Genomic DNA, 25463 nt, shown 5'->3' with positions numbered 1-25463 from the left:
AATCTTCGCAACACTGGCAGTAAAAGGGAATAAATAATTTTCACCCAATAAGTATTTTTCACTGTCCTTTTGGGGGACTTAAACTCCCAAGTGGAATTAATCAAAAACTTTTTTAGACAGACATCCTGCTAAATTTCAAATTGCTTGTAGAAAAACATTTGCAGAACATGTGACACATACAGAGAACCAATTAACATTGCCAACGATACATACTGTACTAATTTGTTTTGTGTAATAAGGCACACAATGCACAGATTCAGGTTCAGTTGCCTAAAAATATTTATACCCTTTATTTATATTATTTAAGTATATACAGGACCTTGTCATTCCCAGCATGACTTATTTGGACACATTAGTGAATGTTGAGTTGATTGTACACTGGCCTTTTGCAGAAAAAAACTGCACTAGAAACACAGGCTGTGGAGCACGTGACAAGAATATTATGTCGCTGGACTGTACTGACTTCAGATTTGTTTTTCCTCCTTCGGTTTATTGCAGGGGCAAACTCCTGGTAGCCTTGTGTTATTAGGGGGCATAAGTCTAGAGAACAGAAGTAGGCTGAAATGTCAACATTGTATAAAATTCTTTTGCTACTTTCACAGTGGTACATTTAATGAGAGACAAGAAACACTTGAAAATAATGTTTAAAAGTATTTCAAAGCTGGGCGAGATTATGTATTTTAATACTACTACTAATGATAGAAGACCAGTAGAACTCCTAGACTTGGGCAATTAAGATAAGGATACATTTCAGTCCTGGAGAAAAACATTCTATCCAATGTTCTAGTCTCAACAGTGTGTTGATCTGTACTTTTCCACCTCTGTTTACAGTATAACACATATACTCAGACACAAGCAAATGTCCACACCCACATCAGCCGTCCTAGCATTGGTTGAGGAAACAATGCATTAATGACGAATGCTCTGTCTAAAACCCATAGCAGCAAATGTCAAGAAGTCAAATTTCCCAGTGAGTAACAGAGTTCCTGCTTTCAGCATACACCCAACTTAAGCAACTTCAGCCCAACCCAACCAAATGATCATTAGTGTGTGACACAAAAATGGATGCATCCTCGATTCAGATTGTAATATTGGAATAAAAGACAGTGACTCGAGTCTTCAACACATCTTGAGGTGCTTTCACTGACATGTGGAAACTCAAGACCAAATATGTACGCTACCTTTTCAGAAAGCTACTTCTCTGGTCGACTGAGACACGTTCAAGCGTTCACATCCTTTTTCACCTTGCCTGGTACTCAGTTTAGTTGCTTGTAGTCAGATGTAGCTAAAGCAGAATGCACACAATGAATATTAACTTTATTTCCCCAGGCGTATCACAACCACAGTCATCGCCTACCTCTTCTCTGATCAGTTCACATTAGTGGGAAAACAGTGCTCAAGGGCAGTGACAATTGAGAACCATTCTTCAAGTATTCTACTACTTTTGCCCACACACGTGTGCCTCACTGGCCTGTTGAGGATGCCCTAAACCTTATACCTTACATTGGAACAGGTGGCACCAAACCCCAGGAACACCAACAATGGTGAGCAGCAAATTCACCATTGTCTGCTATTCATTTCCATGTGGCTACTGGGTGCAGGGAAGCAGTTGGGGTTGGAGGGAGGCCCAGTAGGTTTCTTTGGCCATGTGGTGTTTTGCCTTCCCAGTGCAAGTGAATGCACATGCCATTTAAAGAGCATTTAAACACCTCAAGTTGATACACAAACACACACAAGGCCTTATCCCATCCAGTCACCCCAAGCCCTTGAGCACAAAGCTCTACAGACCAAGAGTCTGTTTAGAAATGTCCATGGTTGTCCATGTTAATAACTGTACTTGTTGACCACTCGCATCTGTGGAGTCTGTGGAGGAAACCCATTGGGCTTTGGGGGCACATCTGGCTTTAATGATGGGGTCCTTTTAAGCCCTGTTCGGGGAAGCGAGCCATGCCCACTGTAGCTGCTCTGTCGAGAAACAGAAGGTGGGTGGGGTGAGTGCATCCCTGGTGCCACCATTGCACCATGAGAGTCAAGTCTAGAAGGGGGTGTTGGGGGCATGTATCCCCCTCTGTTCATACTGTGCTGGCGAGACACAGACACCCCCATGGTTACTCCACTTGGTGAGGTCGATAAGGACTGCCTGTGAGAGGCACTCCGGTGGAGTTGGTAACCCCCTCTTTGCCTTTCAAGTGTCCCACCCATGCTTAAGCTTCCTGTGGGTGTAGTGGGAGTGGAGGGCATGGGAACATCAACCCTTTTAGTGGGGCTGTGCCTTGGTAGAGAGGAGGAGGGAGAATACAAGGAAGCTTCACGGCTGGGCACAGCTGGGGGTACTTCAGTCAGTTCCTCCATTGGCTCCAGCATGAGATGAGGCCTTGGGCGAGGCCCTGATTCTTCTTGTAGAATGGCTTTTGGGTTGGCCACAGAGTCATTAAGATGTTTTAAAAGGTCATTCAGGGTATTCCTGGCATCCACAGACCTCTTCTGATCTTTTCTGTTTCCTTTACAATCTGGAATCTTTAATTGCTTTTCAGAAGAATGTGGCAAAGTTTCATCCCCATGGTCAAGGTTAGGCTGGTCATGTGTAGCATTGGGCAGCACAACTGCACTGGGGATGTTGGAGTGTCCCAGAGCAATATGAGGGTGGTTGGAACTTGCATTAGAAGGTGCAGGTGAAGAAGAAAGAAACTGTGGACTCTTTGCTGATGGGTGGGCTTCCTTACGGGGCCCGCTGACCTTTCCATGACCCTTTTCCCACTGGTTCTTGATGGGCTGTAGGCCTTTCTGCTGAAGTACAGGAGTGGACTCTGGAGTGGGTAGAGCAGCCAGTTCTGGGGGCTGACAGCCATCCCGCAGAATCATTGTCTTAGTGTCACCATTGGGCGTATTCAAGTCTTTACCATTGCTCAGCAGATTGGTGAACAGCTTGGGAGAATCAATGTTGGTTTGGTATTCCTAAGATCATGAAGTAAAGGAAACACAGTAAGATAAGACACAGCTTTGCTTAATTTTTAGGTACTTGTTAAAACATGTTGAAGAATAAATTATTTTTTCTGGTTGTACCTTTACAGGGCTGTCAAATAGGCCATTGAGTTTGACAAAACTCCCAGTTGAGTCAGAGCAGGATGGTGCAGACTCCATGTCCTTGTGGACGTGCCTTGGTTTACGAAGGACGGAGTCTCGATAGCAGAAAACCATCAGCCCAGCCAGGAGAGCCCCCATCAGAAAAGCAGCAAAAACGCAGGTGATGAGGATGTTCATGTGGACCATCTGGTTACTGTCACCAGTACGGATATCCCATACACCTACAATACAGTGATACAATGGTTAACACCTCAACAAATACAATTCCCATTGGGGTTATTGAATGACACCATATACCAGAAGAAATGTTTGTGTGTGAAACAGTCATCCTGGATTTTTCATTTTTACACTTCTCCCATACAAAGCACCTACATGCAAGTCAACTACTTCCAAATTCTTCAAACTAGTAAAGCACAGATGAAGGACACATACGGTGAAATTTGGCAGTCACTGCTCTGTAACCGCATCCATTTCATCTACAGGAAGCACTGTTAGTTCAAAAGAGTTGACTTGACCAGCATTCCACAAGAGACTGTCATGCTTCGAAGCATCAATAGGAAGAGAGTACTCTCTTATCTGAGATGGAGCCAAATTGACTTTTTTTTTTTTTTTTTGCAGCAGGGTCTTGGTTGGAGAATAGAGATTCAATGTTTGCATTCAGAGCATTCAGGAAGCTTCTGCTCCACACAAGGTTTGTTAGTAACCACAGACACGGAAGGGGGTTAGTGATCCACTGTACAGCCACAGCAGTGGTGTGGCATAGGAGGCCCAGTCAATTATCTACCAGCCAGGATAAACTGTCACTAAAGATAACTAAAAGATTTCTAAAAAAAAAAAGGATAGAAACAAATAAAGAAAGAAGGTGATAGGAAGTAAATAACTTGACAGAGAACAAAAAAAAAGCAAAGAAAATGAAAGTGGTGACACAAAACTAGAACAGACAAAAGCAACACAAATAATGTCGAAATTCTGTGCATTATGTGCTCTCCACAATTATTGGCACCCCGGGTAAAGATAGCGACAACACCAAAAATCATGGAAACACGTTATGGAGACATCTGCTGAGACTTTTCTTTTTTGCAGTACTCAAACAGGTGAGTTTGGATTCTGTATGTTTTTCAGCCTTTTTCTAATTGAAATAGTGCTCTGACTACAAATATAGATAAGTTCATATGTGTATCTATTATAGTCATTTGCTGAATTGTAAGATAAACACAAATTTGTCAAGCTTTAAAGACACTCTCCTGTATGTTCCACTCAGAAAAATGACTGAAAAAAAGGATTGTGTGGTAATATTTATACCCCAGGTCATGGATTAAACTTTAAATACTTCTAAACTTCTTATTATTTATTTAAGAATAGGCATATATTCATAAACCCAACATATATGCATATATTTATATAAATACACATAATACACAAAAAACACTTATTTAATAGGATTTCTGTGTAAATTGTGACACTGGGTATTCAGAAAAAAGTAAATGATAACACTGAATAAATGTAGTCAAATTAAAGTTTGTTTTCTCAAAGCTAAGGCATTTTTAAGGCTTTCGATCTATCTCTACCAAGGTTGCCAATAGATATGAAAGACGCTTCTTGCTTTTTGCTGGTAACTATTAGACCAGCTGTAACGCAGCATTTTTGGCCTCCCTAAGAGCCTTACCCTCTGGCCCCCCTGGGAGAGAGTTTAAAGAATGGGATGTGGCTGGGTCATCCTGTAGCACAAAGCCTGAGCCGTAGAGCTCTGGACGAGGCCCTGAGCTGGGGCTTTGACTGGGTATGAGTACTGGGGGCTGTATGGGCCCACTGGGTTGGACAGTGACTGGTGCAGATGAAAACGCCATGTCTGTGGTGACAAACAAACGGTTAACAAATTGTGCAGGAGTGTAAAGCATACTGTTATCCCAATTAGTAGGCATGAGCAGAGCATTTGTGAGAGAGAAAAAAATAATGAAAAAAACAAAAAGAAAGCAAAACAAGCAAAAAAAACAACAACAACACACATTTACAGACCCAAAACAATGCATCACTGAATATTCTACACAAGAAGAAAAATATTGGATTAAAGTGTTCAGAGGAGTTGGTACACAACATTACGAATGCTAAGAGTTGAACGGTTGGCATGCATAAGAGAAGATGGATGAATCAGGAAAGAAAGTGATGCTATGAGTGGTTCTGTGCTGTGGTTAGAGCACCTATGTGGACTACGTGGTTTGTGACGGTGAAAAATGAAGCGTTAGCATTCAGTAGTTGTTTGGAACAAGAGATGAAAAGTAGCAAGGATGGAAAGAATAAGGGTGGGAAATGCTGAACTCAAGGGAAGAAACCAGTTGAGTAAAAGATCAAACTAACCAGAGGTAGGGTCGCCAAATGATTTGTAATCTGGTGCTGAAGTAGTGCCCAAAAACACTAAAAACAATTAAAAGGACAAGAAATCATTATAAGGGATTTCAGAGGTAAAAATAAAACTGAACACTTAAAACCTGCTTTGACAATATTTAGCTTCCTAGCAGTGTTTTTATTTTTATTTATTCTGACTGGAAGCCCTCTGGTTCTGATCAATACTGAGGTTCAGCCTTGGTCATGTTTAGCCAATACACATGAAGAGAAAATTGCATTTAAGTGAGATTCCTCAGGATTACAATTGTCCACTCATAAAATGTAATAAGACGTCCATCATTTGCATGAGCTAAAGCATGACCTTTTAATTGTACATGTCCATGTGTGGGCATTACAGGCAGCCATAGTTACAGGTGGCCATGTACTGTATGTAGATGTGTGTGTTAATACTGCGAATACATGTAAGGGGTAAAGTTACTGGAGTGGTTACTGGTTGTGAGTGTGCAGGCTTATGGGTGTATGCAGAGATGGGTTTGTGTTTCATTTTGGTACAGTCTGTGTAGGTGTGAGCACAACTGAATGTGTTTGTCCGCGTTGCAGGATCAATGGCACGGCATGGGGATGAGAGTCATACCTTGACAGTCTCCAAGGTGAGTGGTATTTCCATATTCAACATCCTGTTCGTATCCTTTCCTGAAAATACGGAGGGAAAAAACTTGGCTGTTACTTAAAAAGTTGCAAACGGCTCACGCAGTCTTGTTTTCTCATAGTTGGTATTTTGTTCTCTTTTTTTTGGCAACCGGCGCTTGAACTCACACAACACCAGGCTGTATCCTCTCACAGGATCCATGAGGCTTCCAGCCACAGTAAGGATCTCTTGATGCAATGCATGACCTGGCAGGAAAACAGTGGAAAACAAGCTTAATGATTATGGAAAGAACATCGTTATCATTTATGACTGACTGAACATTAACCATACAGCAGCCTAAGGTCAAACCACTATGATGCCCTTTATGATGTTTACATGAAAAACACCTCAAATAAGGTCAAACACCCAAGAGCGACAGTACCACCCCGTGCAATGAGTACGGTCTCACTTACTTTTGGCAGGAGGAATGCCTTTCACAGCGACTCAGGGGAATACGGATGACACAGCTTGAAAAGGCAACATAAAGGCTGTGTGTGTTATTGTCCACATGAAGCGACAGGACGCGCTTGTCATCCTCACGGTTAGACGGGCACCTGGAAGGAGACGATAGAAACCTGTCACCAAACTCAATCCTCTAAGTGACAGTCGATGGAGACACTTGAGGTGTAACTTTTTGTCCAAGCCTAACAGCGATTACATTTTTTACATGTGACGCTTCATCAGATAAATAATCACTTGCACTGCAATTGTGGAGAATGCGGGCAGGCAGACGCTGCCATGTGTGCCGGGCGCTTTTATTTTAAGAGCTGCTGACTCACCAACCGAAAGACACAAAGGGGAAGAGAAACGGAGAAGAAAAGCAAATACAGGTAGGGAAGAAGGTTAATGTAGACCTACTTGGCCCTGTTGAAGACATCAATCTCCTCCAGCAACAGACTCTCATTCAGGGACAGAAGGGAAGTCTTCGCTAAGACCTTAAGAACGACCCCCGACTCGGCGCCAATGAAGACCACCGTGTAGTTCTTGTGGGGTCCTGCTTGGCCGTCTACAGCCAGCGCTGTTAGTCGGTACCTTCATAAATAGCAGAGAAACATCAATGAAATTATTATATTGCTAAATAAAGTTTATCTTGAACATCGTAAGTTTAATCAAAACCAAATGCCAAAAAGTCAAAATACAAGGCAAAGCAATAGCTCTCAAGAAACACATTTCTTCACAACTCACTGTGTGTCTAGTCCTGCACACTCTTACTGATATTTAAACGTCATCTGGGTGCAGCTTTCCCTGGTATTGCAAAACGGCTATCTATTTGGGACTGAACCAAAGATCTACAGTGGGAAACATTTAAGGCAAACAGAAGTGTCACAACACACATCCCTGCCTCTATATGGACCCATAATTTATAGCACCCAAAGGGGGGTGCAGCCCAATTAAATGCACGCGTGTCATCTTTTATCTAAGTGAATATTTTGTTTAGCTTTTAAATAGAACGGACATTTTATTAACTCCCAGTATTTGTAAGTAAAAAATGTAAACTGGAAAACATGTTTGCACCAAAAAGTTGTGATATTCACCCCATAAAGATAAGAGCTTGTTTTTTTTGTGCATGCCTCATGTGTGATTCCAAGTTTTGTGAACTTCAAGTTGAGATTGTTTTATATTTTGAAAATATTGTTTTTCACTATTGATATTTTGGTGAGTATATAGCTATCACTTGAGTAATGAAGATCAACACAAACCTTCCTTACTGAAAAGGCATGTTCTTTTCCCATAGCCATCTGAATTACACATAGTTTATCCTAATGTGAGACTCTTATGTATATAGACAATCGTTGTTTTTCTTTTTGATTTAAAAACCTTTTGGTCCCTCTGAAAATCATAAATAGTCATAACATGACATAAAAAAAGGACAAAAAAAAAACTAGAGAAACATTTTAGGTTTCAAACAGGTTAAAGGAAGCCTGTATCCACAAATGTGACATATAAACATGTCAGTAATTACATAAAAAAACTTGGAACAGTACCATATATCATACTGACACATACATCCATAAATTTGTGTGTCAGAGTGTAGGACTTGTGTTTCCATCCACAGATGTTTTTCCATGTCTGCTTACCGGACACGTGTCTTGGTGAACCAAGGCTCGTCCCCAATCGAAGGCACAGCTGTGTCCATAAGGGGGTGGGACTTGATGAACTGCAGGGTGTCGTCTGGAAACTCCACAGAGCTCTTAAAGGATGCAGCCTGACCATGACCTGCACAACTCCCAGGCCTAAGAAACGGAGAGTGCAAATGCACAGAGGGCAAAAGGTCAAAGATCGGGCCTATACAGTCAAACACAAAGGAGCAATTATAACATACAATGAGATGAATGAAAGACGCCGGGACAGTTTAGGGAGGGGGGGAGTAGCAGGTGTCTTTTGGGGTATGGAAAAGGCCTCAGCTGGAAGCATAAAATATACATATGCATGATTATTCCTCATCAATGATTTACAGGGGTAATGAGGTGCAACGCAGACTTTGTGTTTTGGACGCAAGGCAAGGCTGCCGATATAAGTGCCAACACTAAACTAGCTAAATATTCAATGCATTTAATTATCCCAAATTAATAATTTAATCACCAGCAGATGGCAAGTGTGTGTGCTGGGTCAAAGCTAATAACCTGGTGGCTTGCTTGTGAAAAAGGTTTGATTTCACTGGGTTTAACCATGACAAAGAAGGACTAAGAAAGAGAAAATTGAGGTGGTTAACAGCTGCTGCTCAAAAAAAACTTCACTAACTCATAATATGCTTTAACCACTTTTCTGCGCATGCCCTTTCCCTGTTGGGATCGTGTGCTGAACAGTATTGCCTTGAGTTAAAATTCTAACCGAGGTTTCGGCAGCTTCTCCTCTGGAAACGGCGTCCACACAGAGTCAGGGGTCTTCTGCTCCTTGAACCGGCCCATGAAAACTTTCTCTATATCAGTCATGGAGAAGGCACACACTGCTGACCCCGGAATACTGTGAAAGGGATATGGCACCAGTCAATGGGGATATTTGAAGAAGCATACAGGCCAAGATCCTCCCTCTGTGCCTCACCTGTTCATCTGTGTGGTGAACACGCCCACCACGGAGGGAACGCCGTTGACATCGATGATGTCGGTGATGGACTGAAGCACGTCGAAGTAGAAGAAGGACTCCCCCGGCACGGAACAGTTCAGCCTCGCCTTCACGAAAGAGGTCCAGTGCTTCTCCAGCACTCGCTGCGACCCCCCGACGTCATTTTTACAGATCCGGGCCACTCGGGAATAAACAACCTGCGGGGGAAAAAAAGATGGTTGGAGAGAGGACTGAGGCGAGCGGAAGAGGAAGGCATCTTCGTGAGTGTCACTAAAAACACTTCAGGTTCTTGAATAATAAATAACTCCATCCTGTAGCAACTCAGCACAAATCACTTAACACACACAACTCATATTTAACTCAGTGTGAGGAGACTGTTCACCCGAATGAAACAAACACAAAAAAATTTACTTAAGCAGCATTGTGCAAAAGTATGTCTGATTGCACATATTACAGGGGCAGAGAGCATAAATGAGGTACATGAAGCAGTCAGCTTAGACGCTTTTAATAATTCACAAGTGCAAACCTCCATCAGAAGCCAGGTGTCACCCCAGCATTAGTAGAAGTAAAATATTTAGTAGCTAGTGGCTGATGGAAGACGCCAGCTTCCTGTGGCTGGCCCAGCTCCACCCAGGGTGAGGTATGGTCAAATGCAAAGCTGGTCTCCGACGTGGACCGTCCTAATTCCCCTCACATGACTGTGTGTGTTGGGAGTGTGAGGGAGACACAAAATAAAAAGCCTGTAGGGGGAAAATCCTTTTACTGTGTAATGGTCTTACATTCGAAAGTCATTCCCAGTGAACGCTGGATGTTGAAATTTCACTTTGAACTGGGATGTGGTTTATAGCCGTCTTTCCATCACCACTGAGGCTCATTTATCGCAGCGATTCTAACCCATCCATTAAAGCAGGGAAGCCCTGCACACTGTGTTTTGGAGGAACATCTACGGTGTTTAGATCAGAGGTTGGACAGTCTTACCTTTCCCAGATTGCTGTGCTCCACGGCAATCTCCCGGTAGAAAAAGTACACGTAATTCCCAAACTCGGCTGCATGCAGGAAATGAGGTTCTGAGGTGAAGAGAGAGCGGGGGGAGGGGGGGACACAGGCAGAGTTAAAGTGTATTTCTGCACCGTCACCACTGCTGTGCATGTTGAATATTTCAGAGATTTGTACAAGGCCGTATATGACAGGGGTGACCTAGATTGCCTGGGAGAGAACAGGCCATATTCCCGTGAAGCTTGGCAAGGCAGGAAAGCTCTCCATCACTCCAAAAACAGCTCTGACAGTCACGTACGTACATGCTAAGGCACCATGGGCATTTATTTTTTTGGCATGTATTTCCAGAGAAGAATTCAGAGTGACAGATGGCTTTTTTATTACTAAATGATACACTACTATAGTTTTTGCTGGAAATGTTTCCTCCTCTGCAACAATATTCTCAAGACTTGGTTGAAAATCAGCCAATGACATGAATCACCTTCCCTTAAAGGGATTTAGTTTATAGTTAGATTTTTATTCATACAGTTCAGTTCAGCTTTTACGCTAGGAGTTTTTACATCTTTTTGATTGATCACAGAAACGGCACTTTATGGAGCCCAACCAAACAAGATCAACCAGGAGATGAATCTGTATGTCCTCATGGCGGTTAATAAACCTCCTCATGCATTGGCTACACAATGAGATTTCTGGTAACTGTGTCGTAAATTGTGAAATGGACTTGTAGAGGACTTCATAAAACAAGCATGTGTGGAAGTAGTTTAATGAAAAAAGCTTGGCATGCAAGAAACCTCAGCTAAAAATGGTCTCATTTACATTTCAAGTTCAAATCAGTACATTAAAGTATCCAAAATGGATAGCTGGAATCTTGTCGTCCAAAGACCTATTTTAAGATCAAAGTAGATTTTTACTGATGCCACCAAAGTGACTCTTCTTAATACCTCAGCAGAGTCAAAAGCTCATCATCTGCCATTTAAGGTTTTTTTTCTGGCTTAATGTAATATGCTAATTTTCTGAGAAACTACACTTTTCATTTTTATCAGCCACAAGATGCAATTATTAAAGTGAATAGAAATGAAGGCTTGAAATGTTCACCCACTGTGTGAAGGAATACACGTGTTAAGTTTCACTTTTTTACGATATTCTAATTGACTGACGTGCACCTGCACTGTTCTGCACAATTGAAAAGCACAGAAAGGGCCATTTTCTCACCTTTCAGCCATTTGGAGTCATATTTGATGGTTCTGAGTGCTGATCCGTCACCCATACTACGGTAGATGACAGAGTCACTGGCCTGGAAGTCAGCAACTGTTGCAGAATACAGCTTTCCCTCTGAGAAGCCAAAAACAAATACATAAACGCTCACAAAAAGGAGAAAGAACAGATACCACTGCTTCTTGCCGCTTTTTTCTTTTATCACACTTAATTGGCTGAGCCGTTATCGCTGCAGGTAATTTTGCCGTGGCAAAGACACAGAGGTGATAATGAGAACATAAGTAGAAACCCATTAGTTGTTCTCCTGCAAGACTACATGTGGGCGCGGGAGGGTCTGTGTTCAACCCGTACCAGCGAAGAGCGCCACGTTGGTCTGCTTGGAGTCGAACGGGCACCGCGCCAAACCATTGATCTCCTCCCCGTCAAACTCGAGGTTATCCAGCTAAAGGAAACACAGAGATCACTCACACATCAGAGGAGACCCAGCGGAAACATGGGCACATCTAAGCAGCTGCATAAATTAGTCAAATTTGTGCAGCTATAAACGTGTTTGAAATGAAAAGCTGAAACTGTCCCGGTCCACTGACCCTGTAGTATCTGCACATGGGGTTGAAGCCATTGGTACCACAGATAAACACCAGGTCATCATTTCTGGGAACCAGCACTTTAATAAAGTTGTGGCACTCATCCTGGAAACAAACACACACACACACACACATAATGAAAATCCACCCGCTTCTTTCATCACAGTGGACACTTTGTCCCTTTTTTTTCTCCATACTTACTCTATGTTTTCCCTTCACAGCACACATCTCTCTGTCACCTTGGCCCGATCGCCATGTTAACTTCTGTAAAGACACACACAGCGTATTAGACATGTGCATGTCAAACAAAATACACAGACTTGCACTCAGAACCAGCCCCTCCCTCATCCCCCCGTCTCCGTTTTTCCACTCTCATTTTACAACCTGTCCGGTTTGTGATGAATGGTTCAGTATTTTCTTAGGAGCCCTTTCAGAGTTTGTGGATTGAGAAAGCAGCTTGTGGCAAGAATCTTACCCGGTAAGAAATGATCTCATTCCTGTAGGATTCTCTCAGACTGACGAGGTACACCTGATCCCTGCAAACACACAACAACGTCACGCGCACGCTTCAGTCAGAACAACAAGGAAAACGCTGAGAGGTTCCAATGCCGTGGTTATTTTAATCTTCTTTTTTTTTGCAATTTTTTAAGGCTCTGGGTCAATTCACAACTTCACCAATTTGTAACCCAGTTTGCACTACCATTTTCTCTATTCTCAATTAAATTTCACACCTGTAAAAAAAAAAAAATCATTTTGTAACCTCAAACTAAAACCAGAGGGTATCAGAATGTTTGCTTTTTGTTTTTTTTTTTAAAAAGAGAAAAATACTGAAATAGGTCTCCTTCAACATACTTTAATCTCATTAAAATTTTAATACAAATAAAAATTACATGTGAACTAAACACATTATTAAACTCTGATCTCATTGACTGCAGTTCTAATTTGCATTGTGGTCAGAATGCAAATTCTGACCACAATGCAGAATTATCTCTTTAGCATCGGGTGATGAAAAAATTTATTCCAGCTATTATTCTAAAGGCATTTAGAAAAATAGCTGCACAATCGCAGTACAAATATTTGACACCAATTTTGCTTAATTTCAAGTACATGGATGAGGAAAATTTCACATTTCAGACCAAAAGAAAGTTGGTATTGGCCCAATCGGACTCTTCAGGCAGAAAACTGCGATCGGTGCACCGCCAGCTAAGAGTGATGGCACTCTGATATGGTAAATTTATGACAAATTACGATCCCCACATCAAACCAAAGCAGTTTAGTTATGTCCAACTGGTAGACAATATTCAATTAAGTCACACTCTGAGTAAATATTTTGCCATAATAAGAAAAATCAATATCCAGTATGAAATATTTTTCTCATCTGACCTTATTTTCATTTTAAAAATAAATTACAGATTCAGAACTCAGTACCAGAAAAGCTCCAAATTGATACCAGGTGGGGAAAAAAAGCACAAAATAAGATGGTAGATATATTCATTTACGTGAACTGTGTTCTGTTGATGATGGCGTGCCAACAGAGACCATAATGTCTCTCTTGGCAGGCAGAAGGTCTTAGGACTGCAATGTGGGCAGCATATGTCCACAACATATTTTATCTACACCTGCTGAGCTGGATGTACATCGCCATAACTCAATGTTAAAAACACAAAGGTCAAAGAAAAAGGGGGATTTTCAATAACAAGCTAGACATCGTCAGCATACAGGGAAACTTCATGTTCAGGATTACCTCTATTGAATATCCTGAATGCTCTCTCTGTATGAGTATTACCAAGGGTTCGATAAGTTAACTCAAATGCCGATGGCTTGTTTAAGGTGGTCCGTAAAAACAAGCAACAGAGGGTAGATACAAGTAGATAATCAATGAATTATAATTTGAAAATGCTAGTAAAAACCATCCCAACACAGCAAGCAGATCAATATGGTGAATGGTTTCCTTTGCATAAGGAGATGAAAAAATGCATTCCAGCATGTTGTCTGCAGAACACTGAAATGGCTCCGAGGAAATAGAGACAGGCAACAATTAGGGCTCGCTTTGGTTGATCTGGATTTATTTTCATTCATTGGACGATTGATCAGCCCTTGGACAACATATTTCTGATTAATTTTTTTACTGAAGGCACAAACTGGCAGGAATAGGATCACACCTGACAACAAAGCACCATGTGGTGGTGGCTGCAGGGACTTTAGAGAGACTTTTCATATTGTTGGTGTCAAAGCAATTTTGAGCAACAACATTAGTGCTAGCTCTGGCCATAAATACAAAAAAAGACATGTAAGGATGCCAAGAAACCCCCCTGAAAGCACGTCAGGCGGGCGTGATGGACGCCTTTGCTGAATCAATACCAGCCATATACATCAGATGCAGGGCTGGAAGCCACAGATCCAATAACACTAAGAGCTTTTTCACCCGCATGCTTGTGTTTACGTGCCAAGCAGTGACTGAGTATATTGATGTGGGGGGATGTGAGAAAGGGAAAGACGACAGATCGAGATGGCAAATGTGTGTGCGCGTTAAAAATACCTGCCAGCGATGAATAGCGTGTCCTGTATTTTGGTCATCAGCTGAAAGTCGAGGCGATGCTGGGAGTCGTTGACAGAGGGCCTGCCTCTGAACACAGGGTACCGCCGAGTAACTGCAGAGAAATCAGTCGGAATAAATCTCACTGCGTTAACGTGACTGCTTTGATTAAAATTAAGTTTATATTAAGGCTTGTATTTAAGTCACTGCAAATCACAGTTGCACTATTGTGTACGTTCTCAACAATCGAACCTGTATGTCATTAGTTTCCTGTGTTGGGCGGAGGCTGCTGATGTCAGCGCTTTTGCTTCGTTGTTCGGAAATGGAAATGAAATCTTCCTAACGCTACAACTGGACATACAGCAGAGTGATTTTATGAATGTGGCACCATGGAGTGTGAACTGCTGACAAGGCAAAAAGGATGGGACTCTGCATTTTGTGTTAATTCGGTGTAGTAAATTAAATGAATAAAAAAATCTGGAGACTGCAGAGGTGGGGAGGTGTTACATGTGATATGAGCGTTTTGCGCGTGTCCACTCACAGTGCGCGTCAACGACGTCGAGGGGCACGATGTCCTCCGGGAAGCTGACTGCGAGGAGAGTGCGTGAGGCTGCCAGCAACAGCAGAAGCCTGCTGAGCAGAAGCGCAGCTCCCTGGCCCATGGCTGCTCACAGACGACGCTTCCTGTTGCACACTGCTGGAGATGTTACCTGGAGACATGGAGAAAAAACGCAGGCTTGTTGTTTCGTTGGATGTTGGTGGATTTCGTGCTACGGCTCATCAGTGACGTCAACTCTAGTCCTACACACGCATCTCTCCGAGAAAAGCAGGCGAACGTATTAAAAAGAAAAGTTCAGCTGTGACGTAATGATGCACACTTAAGGTTGCCTCTGATTTATTGATGACTGGGTTGTCGATGGCGAGGCTTGGCCACTTTCCTCCCCCAGCCTCTTGCTGCATCTGCTCTCTAAAAGGAAGGTCAGCCAAATGGAGCGGTGGGGGGGGCTTCTCGGTGTGTGTTGGAGGCAGCGGAAGCTCACCCTGCGAGGGACGCCTGCTGTCGCCGTACATCTGTGCTCTGATTCGTTTTACCTGGCCGGGCCCAGCACTAATCAGCGCATTGGCGCTTTATCACCACTGGTAGCGCAGCCTCTGCTCTGACCTCAGCAGAGTTTTATCAGTGCTCTGCTGGCAGGTGTCACTCTGTGCTTTCTGTGGCGGTGGTCTGCTCTATTTTTATAGCAGCACAGTGATTCTCTCACTTGCGACTGCACTGCGACATGTGTACACTTGTTTTGACACGGTTGTAATTTTAGGAGATAATGGTTTGCACAGTGTCTGATTGGAGATGTGATATGCCCACGGCTGCAACGGCAATAATTTATCGTGGGCGTGGCGGGGGGTTTAATGTGTAAGCCGGTGTGTGAAGGAGTACTTTAGGGACAGACTCTGTCTGTGCATATTAATGACTGGTGTACATTCAAATATTTATAAGGCAAACAAATTATTCATGGAGGTAAAGCCTGAACGGATATAAACAATTTACTGAGAGACGTCACACAGGCAGGGGGATGGATTAGCGTGGAGCACACTGAGGTACCCAGACACATACATGAGGCTGCGCATGCATAATCACACTTTCAAATGCTAGAATGCAAGGGCTGTGTTGGACGCACAAATAGGAACGCGCACACAGAGAGAAAGTATCGACTCATTTTTCAATTAGCCCCAAAGCACACCTGCTCCACTGCTGTCTGTGTGCCCGGCCCTGCCAAGCCATTAGCGCTTTGATTGATCCACACAGGAAACATGGCTGATCAGCGGCCAGAAAAGACAAATCTATAGCCCTCACCCTAATTAACGTAGCAATGTGAAGACGTTGTAAACTGAAATATGATTGGTTCAACTTATCAAAAGAACCACATATTTGATGCCGCCGCCGGAGTGATTCTTCAGGTACAGAAAAACCTTCACCACACGGGTGTCAGGTACCAAATTAGACTGTGGAATCAAAGGAGGAGCGTCATGTGAGCACGAAGAGTGCATAAAGACGGCCTTTATGCTAACACATTTATATAAAACATGCTGCTTTTTCACCCTGATCCTGTGTTGATCGAAACAGTTAGTGCTGGCTGATCAAAGGGAAGGGTTGTTAGCTGGAATTAGAGTAAAGCCCATGTGTTTTAGTCATGAGCAGTGTGTAATCATGGCTATTCAGCGCTCTGTGGGATACTGAGGCCTTTGAAAGAGCAGTGTCATTAACTCTGAGTAATGTAATGCCTGTACGAGATGATGCTTAAGCTTCATCAGTCCACATAATAGTTAAATTAGGGGTTTGATGTGTCAGCAGAAATTGAAAGATTTCTGGGACCAGAGGGTTATTTTCACAGACATCTATACCGAGCACCTGTTAGGATCCTAATCAGAAGGAGAAGTGATGTTGCTACTCTGTAAAAAAAAAAAATAATAATAATAAATGCCTGCTGGTGTCCCTTAAAAGCATCACATCTTTTTTTTTCAACTACCTTCCTTGGATGCACTCTTGCACTGAGAATTGTGCTATTTTAAAATCTCGTGCAATAAACTGCTGAGTTTCGAAGAGAAGCTTGGGACAGGAATAGATACCAAATGCTCAACAGTGGGGGGAAAGCGGGAGAGCTATGAAAAGTAAATAAACTGAGCTGTGCAGTTCTACTTTATGGTGCTTTCATGAAAGCTGCAGGTACACATATCCCAAACTCGGCGGTGTTCGCAGGTAGATCATTTTTTCACTTGTCAAAAATTTTGCAGCGCTTCTCTCCATTGCCTCGTCAAAAACATTCCAGTTTTTTTTTTTTTTTTTTTTTTTTTTGTTTTGTTTCTTTTACTAAACAACCCAGGAGGAAAACACTCCGGGGTGACACTCGGATATAATCTTCCTTGCACGGCTATCGCCACCGAGCTCTGAAGGAACTTTCTACAGAAACTTTAGTGTAAGGTCAGTGATCTAAAATTTCGTCTTATTCTCCTATGAGGCCCAGTTTGTTTTCAGTTGCCTTCGCGCTCTCTGGTTCCTGCCCTCCAGTGTGTGCACGGGGCCGTGTGCACGTAGCTGTGCGTGTGCGTGCGCGCACAGCGCCTCAACAAGTCTGGAGACGCTCGACTTGTCACGCAACTCAGTGCCATTCAGCGCTGCCTCGCTCTGCCTCTGTTATTACAGGCTTTTCAGTGTCCTACAACCACGCACTTTCACTGCCGACGCCGCTGGCTCCGGTCCACGGTGTTATACATGGGGAGGGGGGAAAAGATAGGGGGAAGGGATCTGCTGAATTTCTGTTTCTACTGACAGTGGGTGACTTGGGTCTCTAGCCCAGTTATGCTGGTTGCAGCTCCAGCTTTAATGTTCCCAGCTTAATGCGACAGATTAACACTTATCCTCCTCTTAGCTGTGTTTTCACTGGCACATGCAACCTCACCTCCATTGTGACACTGGATGGAAGTCGTCGGGGGTTTTTTTTTCTTGCAAGGAGGGATTGGGGATCACAAGAAAGTGTGGCAAACAGCAATGCATGAGATTTCGTAAATTGTGTGCGAACTTGTGGCGTGGATGTAATCCCAGCAGAACAACGGCTGCTGCTCCTCCGCTTGTCATCTCACACTACGTGAGCTGTGAACCTAACGCAGAAAACCAGATAACTAAGGAGTGGGGCGTCAGGCATTCCTCCGCCCTGTGCATGCCAGCATGCGTGACTTTCAGGCCTAAAGCTGTGCACATCCTGTAACATGGTTTTTGGTGCTCTCCTACTTGGCTCGGTGAAATTAATCCAGATGCAGCTCCACTGGAAGGCTGAGTCGGCCAGATGATTAGAGCAGCTACAAAACACGCTCAGAAACTAAATCTATTCCCTTCCCATTTCAGTAATAAGCATAGCACTCCTAACTGCCAGCTATTTATGCCAGGATTACGTCTGACGGGCTTGGTCGGACTTGTTGCTTCAGAGATTCGGCACAAAGGGAAGTTGTTTGCTTCCTTGAATGCACGCTTCCAAACTTTTCCTCTGAAGCTCGACGAACAGGGGAGTGAAACAGGAGAAAGGCTGCTCTCAGCGGTGGTTCTGCACAAAAGCCGTACGTTGCAGGTGTGACGAAGAAACAAAAGGGGGCTTTGGCCAGTAGAACACAATAGAACCGCACCCCCCTCTGGCCTGTGGATCCACGATCACTGGATGTTTCTGATCACTAAGCAAACAAACCGGAGCCAAATGGTGCACACATGGTCAAGCTTTTACCACTCTCTCTATTTAGCCCAAGCAATCAGCGATCAGCATTTTAGGGAAACCATAAAGAGATAAAAGTGGTCACTGTATGGTTTAATGGCGGCTGTTCCGGGGTTACGGCCGGCTGTAGAGGAGGTTAATGGTGGTCGCTCTGGTCACTGAGCTCTGACCCTGTGTCCAGCCAGGCGAAAGCGGGACACAGACCAGCTGTGCTGTCCGAAAAAGGTGGAAAAAAATAAAAAAAATCAGGGCTTGTTTCATCTGGCCCATGGTGTGGTGTTCCTCCACTACATGCAGTTTGTAATTACAGCATGAGCTAAGCTCTGTGATCTCTGTGGCAGGAGTTCAGATCCTTTAGACTTTTGGGGATTTAGATGTATTTCTAAAGGAGAGTGCGAGATTATCTGGCAAATATGGAACCAGCATTTAGACCGTGAGTCAACTATCATCATGCTTAAACATTCATTGAGAAAACAAAAGAAGCATCAAGTTAGTTTGGGAGAAGCTGTGTCTGTGTGTTAAAGATGAAATCAAATGATATGAAGAAACAACAACAACATGAGCACCTCCTGTTGCTTTCTCTAACACAGCAGTGTTTCTGAAATCCCAATCCGCACATTTCTTCTTCCACTTCAAATTGTCCAACTTTGCATGGGGATGTTTCACCCCTGTCCTGACTACAGAGTCCATGCTCCAGCCCCTGCTCTAATGCATGCATTGTGCAGACCGGAGCATGAAGGCATTCGGGTTCAGTCCGTGGTAAATCCTTTCATGGCCCTTTTAGTCCACATGTAGGACTCATACAAAAGAACAACAAAGACTCGGGGGACAGCGGTGGAGTGACAACGGTGATGGGGCTGCGTTTTTTTTTTCTTTTCTCTTTTTCTTTAACTGGCTTTATTCATGCCCAGAGCGGGGCTTCCATGCCCCCTCTGCCTGCAAAAAGGTTAGCAGCGCTTCTGCTGTTTACTATTCAACGTCAAGATGGCTTTGAAAAAAAAAAAAAAAAAAAACTAGGATGCTTTAAAAATAGCAGAGGCATCAGAAAAGGAACCACCTTCCTGGTAACTGTCCGCCCATCTCCTCTTATTGTTTAACAGCCCACTCTTTACCAACCCCTCCAGTCATGTGCACCGCCACCAGAAGTTGATTTTAAGACACGAAAATAAGAGAAAACACTTTCATAATTTTACTCAACATTTCATCAGCAGCTTGGTTTGTTCTAGTAACAGCAAATATGGATGTTTGTATAAAAATAAACGTTGGAATGCATGAATTTTACGCACAGCCTCAACGGGCTGTAACCCTCTTTCCACAGTCAATCATCAACGAGAAATACTTTGATTGCATGGACGTTCCAGCCATTGATTATTAGCTTTTTGGATAAAAAAAAGAGCAGTAAACCGTCCAGTTAGAGATTTAAGGTGCGCCTTGGTGATCGCACACAGCTCTGGTCTCAAAACGCAGGAAATTAGACACTTTATCCTGAAGAAAATCCCACATGTCACCTACCTTGAGCAGCCAAATTCACGCATGAATGAGATATTCCGACTGAACGTTATAATCCTTTGATAATCCATATGCGAGGAAAAGCCCAGCCTGTGATATTCCTGTTGTTTTAAGCTCCATCCGGAACCCCACTTTTTTTCTTTTCTCTCCCTCTCTCTTTTTTTTTTTTTTTTTTTTTGTCCCTCCTTCATCCAGATGCGCTCTGTGATTTTTCAGCTCCGCTCTCCGCTGGCAGGAGCATTCTGACTCGGTCTCCGTTCCCCGGGCCCCCCTTGCGCTCTGATGAGTGATCTTCAAAGCTCTGCCACGACCACACAGCCCCCACTATACCACCATCCCCTCCCTCTCTCTCTCTCTCTCTAGCTCTCTCTCTCTCTCTCTCTCTCTCTCTCTCTCTCTCTCTAGCTCTCTCTCTCTCGCACACCAATACACCAGCCCCTCTCGCTACTATTAACTTTGGAAACCAATGAAGAAGGGCATAAACAGGAACGCTGTTCTCCTGACTCTCCAGCTTTCTGACTTTATTTGCACGAATTGATTTGGCGAGAGCCGTGCACAGGACGAGCTCCCAGTCCGCCGACGTCTATCGCAAACTCATCACCTCGTCTGTTTACATAAAGCAATCCAAGTTGCACGTTTACGTTCAACCGGTTTCACTCATTTAGTTATGTTATGAAAAGTTGCGAGCAAATGTCGGGGTGGCCCCATGTTTCTCCAACACGCAGCGGGAACAAGCGCCCGATCTGAGCAGATTCATTTTGTCACCTAGAAATAAATAACGAGCAGACTCTGGCCTAAAATAAAATAATAATAATAATAATAATAATAATAAAACAGTCCAGGGTCCCACTATTCCCCACTATTCTTCTCAGTTTTTTTTAAATTTATTAATTAGAAAATAAAACTTACAGCGCCCCTGTCAGAGGAAATAGGCTACATTTGTTTTCTCTAGTTTTCCTCCCTCTTCGACTTTCACCGTACAGTGTGTGGCGCAACAAAAAAGTACATCCACGTATCATCTGCAAGGGACTCACCTCATCTGAAACGGCTAATATATATATATTATATATATATCTAAATATCCTTTTTACGCGCCGCTTTTGGTAATCCAAAAAAAACCCGAAAATCTCTTGTGCGCGTCGTAGTGAATCAACTTCTCCTGGCTGGGAGAAAAACAAACTAATGCACGGCAAATGGTGTAATTCGACCCGAGCAAAGTCAATCCATCCACTGCGAGGACCGCAGCCTACCAATAAGCAGCGCTCTTGCTCCAGTCCCTCCCCCCCAACAGTCATCCATCTCGCCTCGGTTGGTTTGGGCTTCTCTCTCTCTCTCTCTCTCTCTCTCTCTCTCTCTCTCTCTCTGCTTTACTCTGGCTTCCTTCCCTTTCTTTCCTGAAGCCTGGAGAGAAAGGAAAAATTGACCCCCCTTTTTTTCAGTTGTGCTTGTGACCCTATATTGCTGCCCCCCCTCCTCCCAAGTGCTGAACCGCATCCCCCCCTTCTTGAAGCCAGAAAGAGAAGGATCCCATTTAAAATCATTTCAGCTGAGTTGTGTCAAGTCAGTTAAACAGCTCAGGACCTGTTTGAGTTGAAAAAAGAGAATCATGTTATTCTTGAGAACTATGGGTTAAAAAAACAAAAAACAAAATGAAAATAGTGACTGAATCACTGAATTACATTTGAAGTTTTACCAGAATTACTTTTTGTATAAATTCTTTCCTTTTTTTTTAGTTTAATATTAAACTAAACTAATACTAGTTTAATATTAAAACAATATTAAACGATTGTTTTAATATAGTCGATAAACAACAGACACATTCAAACTCACAAAATAAGAACTGTCGCAAACAAGATCTTGAATTTCTGTTTTAAGGTTATCGGGCCATATCTTATCAGTCGAGACGTCTCGCTCCTCCACTTTAGATGCCAAAGCTCATCAGAAGATATTCACACTGATCCAGATGTTCACATACACACGAGTAACACATGCGATTATTTAAAGCTCGCTACAAAAGTGAGATAGTTCATGATTTCTCGAGCGGGTTACACGAAAAGGTTAGAAGTAGTTAATATGTTACCTGACGTAAGTAACTTATTTGTTATAAATTCAGATTAGCTGGACTTGGAAGCCAAAGTTAACATGCAAGAATCCAGTTGGACACATGCAATCTTGAGCCATGTTTAATACCCAAAGTCTGACTTTCTCACCTAAAAGCGAAATGTTGGGGAAAAACTGAAATATTTGATCAGTTAAAAGAAATTGTATCTTTTTGAATTGTGAAAATGCCTTGTTTTCCTGGATAATGTGGCAGAAAGTGCGTTTGCATATTTGGTTCTTTGTTTGCGTTTCAGAGAGGAAGATAAATGGTGGCACAATGCCTCCCAGGTTGTAGGACGCATGTGGTTGGTAATGCGAATTACCCATGTAAATAATCGTCTGCCACTCTCTAAATAAGAGCTCAATGGTGACATAACAGTTTTAAGGGTTCACAAAACAGCGTTCAGAAATTATGTTATTAAGGTGGAAACATTGTTAACGTGGTAAAAGTCCACTTAGGCCCACTTAATCAAGTAGCTGCTCCATTCATCCACTAGAATCAACAACGAGTCTGGATTTATCCTAAATTAAACTATCAAGAGTGTTCATCTGCTGCAGTGGGTTATTTAAAAAACCTGAACTGTCCCTTTAATCAGCCTCTTTTTGTAGCCAGCTTTTACACACATATCTAACGCAGTTTTGTGTGTGCATGTCAACATCAACGTATCAGTGTGAGCATCTTCTCGTTTGCATGCGAATCTGAAACGGTCCTCAAAAAGTGACGGGTCGTTCCAGTCGGGTCTGTGAGGCCAGACAAAGGAAGTCCATTTACACCGAGTCGGAGAATCAGGTTAGCAGATGCGTGAGAATCCACCCGCTCTGAACTTCCTCACCCACCGGCACACATGCTCCTGACAGCCCCCATTATTTGCTCCAATACTCAGATCTGCATCTCAATACTTGCTGATCCTGGTTTGGCATGTTTTTGCCCCGGCTTGCTCCACCCTCTTCCTCTCTTTTTGAGTCTTCCACAATATTCTATCTGTTCTTCTGCAAACCCTTTCTTCTCCTGAGGTGCCACACGCTGTTGTTGTCAAACGCGTTCTGATCGTGCTGAAGTTATCTTAGCTGATGCGCTTTCTTTTGTTGTTTATGTGACTTTCAATCAGCGTCTTATTGTCTTTCTCTGCACCATCTAATCATTCCGGTGTCGCTGTCAGTGCTGGTTAAGTCTGTGTGCCGTCCCGGTTTCCTGTGGGGACTGAATCAGCATGAGACTCTACGTAGGAGAGGATGTATCACATAGATAAATCAATGTGTCTAGCAGAGGGAGGTCTTATCTGTCAAAATGGATGAATAAATATCTGGATTTGTGGGTGTGCAATGATTGGCTTATTGATTGGCCTTTGTATTGCAGGGAATTGGCCATTTAATTGGTTATGCAATGACAATGTGATAGAATTTCAGAGTATCCGTTTCTGTCTTACTCTAAATACTTAAGAGCCGCATTTTCAGTCAAACCAGTTTTCACACAGACAAAGATTTCACATTAGTACCTTGCAAAAGTGCTCAGCGTATCTATGTGTGAATTTTACATGACTCACTCAAAGTGTAGCATCATTTTTAAATGATTGCAAATTAATACCTAATTTGTTAGGTTTTTTTTTACAATATTGTAAATATTTTGGCATGAATCTTGCATAGTTAGTGGCGTTCCTGGTCACTGTAGAGAAGCTGCAATGATGCACAGCTCAGCTGAGAAAAACTGCAGCTATTAGTCTTCCACTCCACATGTCTGACTGATGTGGTTGAGGGAAAATCAAATGAAATCTCATTCGTGGTTTTACCAACAAAGCTGGATTAGATTTGTTGGTAAAAGCCGACAAAGCAGATAAAGCAAATAAAAACTTAGACTGAAGTTTTTGATGGAAAACTAACTTATCTCCATGAACACATGGTGGATCATGTCGACGACAGCATTATGCTGAAGGAATTTACTTCTGTAGAAGATAGGAAAGTTGGTCGTCAATTTAGGGCTGCAAAACAATGAGACGGTGGACTCTCAGTCTCCTATCGAGTCATAAAGAGTACTCATGAGTTTGAATGGCCCAGTCAAAGTCCTGCACTAAATTAATTTGAGAATTTGTGGTGAAATTTAAGAATTGATGATTAGCGACAACTCTCCATCAAATCTGACTGAACTTGGAATATTTTGGAAAGACAAATAGGAAAACAAATTTCTGAATATAGACGCTCTGTAAAAAAAAGAAAATTTGAAAACCATTCATCCTTTTTCAACCAACTACTTTCATTGGACTGCTCCATGAAATTGTAGTAAAATCTAAATCTGTGGTGGTAACACAATAAAATGTGTCCACTAATTTGCAGTAGATAAACTGTCTGTGCTAATTCGACTTGCTAAAATCATGTCTTTTATTCAAGAAGTCAAAGCGATCTCCTGAGTGAATGGAGACATGGTTATTAAACGGCGACACAATTACAAACATGGCAGCAATAAAGGTGAAACAGATGGGTGAATCACAAAGGTCCTTAAGCCACAGAGAGCGAGAGTGGACAGATGAATGAGTTGATATTGGGAGATGGGGGAGATAGATGGTGGGAAAGTAGAGTTATGTGCACGGAGGGTGGAGGGGTGGACAGAAGACAGAAGGCCTGTGTGACTCCCTCTGTTCTGATAAGCTCCCCCTGGGACCTCACAGTGTGTCGGTCGACCCCAGGGGGTGTGAGTGGGTTGGCCCAGGGGTGCAGAGCAGAATGTGTTGGGCTTGGCCTTAAGACGCCTGTAGAAGAGAGGTGTGCTACCCTCCTCTCCGATATTTATTGACTTCATAGCTCGTCCAGATGGCTTTGAGTTGAGATTCAGTGCCAAGCTTAACCGCAATCAAGCTTTCGTCAGCTGACTAAACAGCTATAGAGTATAAAATTGAAACATAAAATAACACGCCGGCCGAATAGAAAAGTCACTGAATTTAATCTCAGAAGGGGAAAAAACAGAGGGACAAAAACAACATCCTTAATGGTTCCGCACTGGCTGGAGTAAAAGCTCCTGCTTCTTGGCTTGGCATTAAGTGTTCTGTCAGATGGCTGCCTCTGACTGTGGAGACAGTCTGGATTGAGCCTACACGCTG

At 42.9% G+C, this 25463-nt stretch overlaps 1 protein-coding gene across 5 annotated transcripts; it reads right to left on the bottom strand.

Moving 5' to 3' along the window:
• Nucleotides 1–399: 399 nt before the first annotated feature.
• sema6dl (sema domain, transmembrane domain (TM), and cytoplasmic domain, (semaphorin) 6D, like) lies at nt 400–21494 on the bottom strand. Of its 5 annotated transcripts, none has more exons than XM_055044867.1 (20): nt 21309–21494; nt 15051–15219; nt 14513–14624; nt 12449–12509; nt 12175–12237; nt 11977–12078; nt 11741–11831; nt 11387–11506; nt 10157–10245; nt 9158–9375; nt 8948–9079; nt 8194–8349; nt 6974–7147; nt 6529–6669; nt 6244–6321; nt 6062–6120; nt 5440–5496; nt 4751–4933; nt 3064–3305; nt 400–2955 (listed from the first exon to the last, which is right to left on the bottom strand). In XM_055044867.1, the coding sequence occupies exons 2-20, from the start codon at nt 15169–15171 to the stop codon at nt 1825–1827; spliced, it is 3330 nt and encodes a 1109-aa protein (XP_054900842.1). In that variant the 5' UTR covers nt 15172–15219; nt 21309–21494; the 3' UTR covers nt 400–1824. The 5 variants fall into 5 exon arrangements, with proteins under 5 accessions (XP_054900842.1, XP_054900841.1, XP_054900843.1 ...); XM_055044866.1 differs by lacking the exon at nt 21309–21494 and adding an exon at nt 20278–21264; XM_055044868.1 differs by lacking the exons at nt 5440–5496; nt 21309–21494 and adding an exon at nt 20278–21264.
• Between the last annotated feature and the right edge of the window lie 3969 nt (nt 21495–25463).

Source organism: Poeciliopsis prolifica, unplaced genomic scaffold, assembly GCF_027474105.1.
Source record: "Poeciliopsis prolifica strain line A6 unplaced genomic scaffold, Auburn_PproV2 SCAFFOLD021, whole genome shotgun sequence".
Classification (NCBI taxonomy): domain Eukaryota; kingdom Metazoa; phylum Chordata; class Actinopteri; order Cyprinodontiformes; family Poeciliidae; genus Poeciliopsis; species Poeciliopsis prolifica.
Note: the sequence above shows the minus strand (reverse complement) of the source record. Positions and strands in the feature narration are given on the sequence as shown.

Coding starts and splice junctions, on each gene's coding strand:
- sema6dl (XM_055044867.1), bottom strand. CDS start 15,171: ATGGGCCAGGGAGCTGCGCTTCTGCTCAGCAGGCTTCTGCTGTTGCTG. Junction 8,350..8,947: donor GAGAAGCTGCCGAAACCTCG/GTTAGAATTTTA, acceptor TCCGTTTCTTAG/GCCTGGGAGTTGTGCAGGTC. Junction 5,497..6,061: donor TCACCTTGGAGACTGTCAAG/GTATGACTCTCA, acceptor AATTGTTTTTAG/TGTTTTTGGGCACTACTTCA.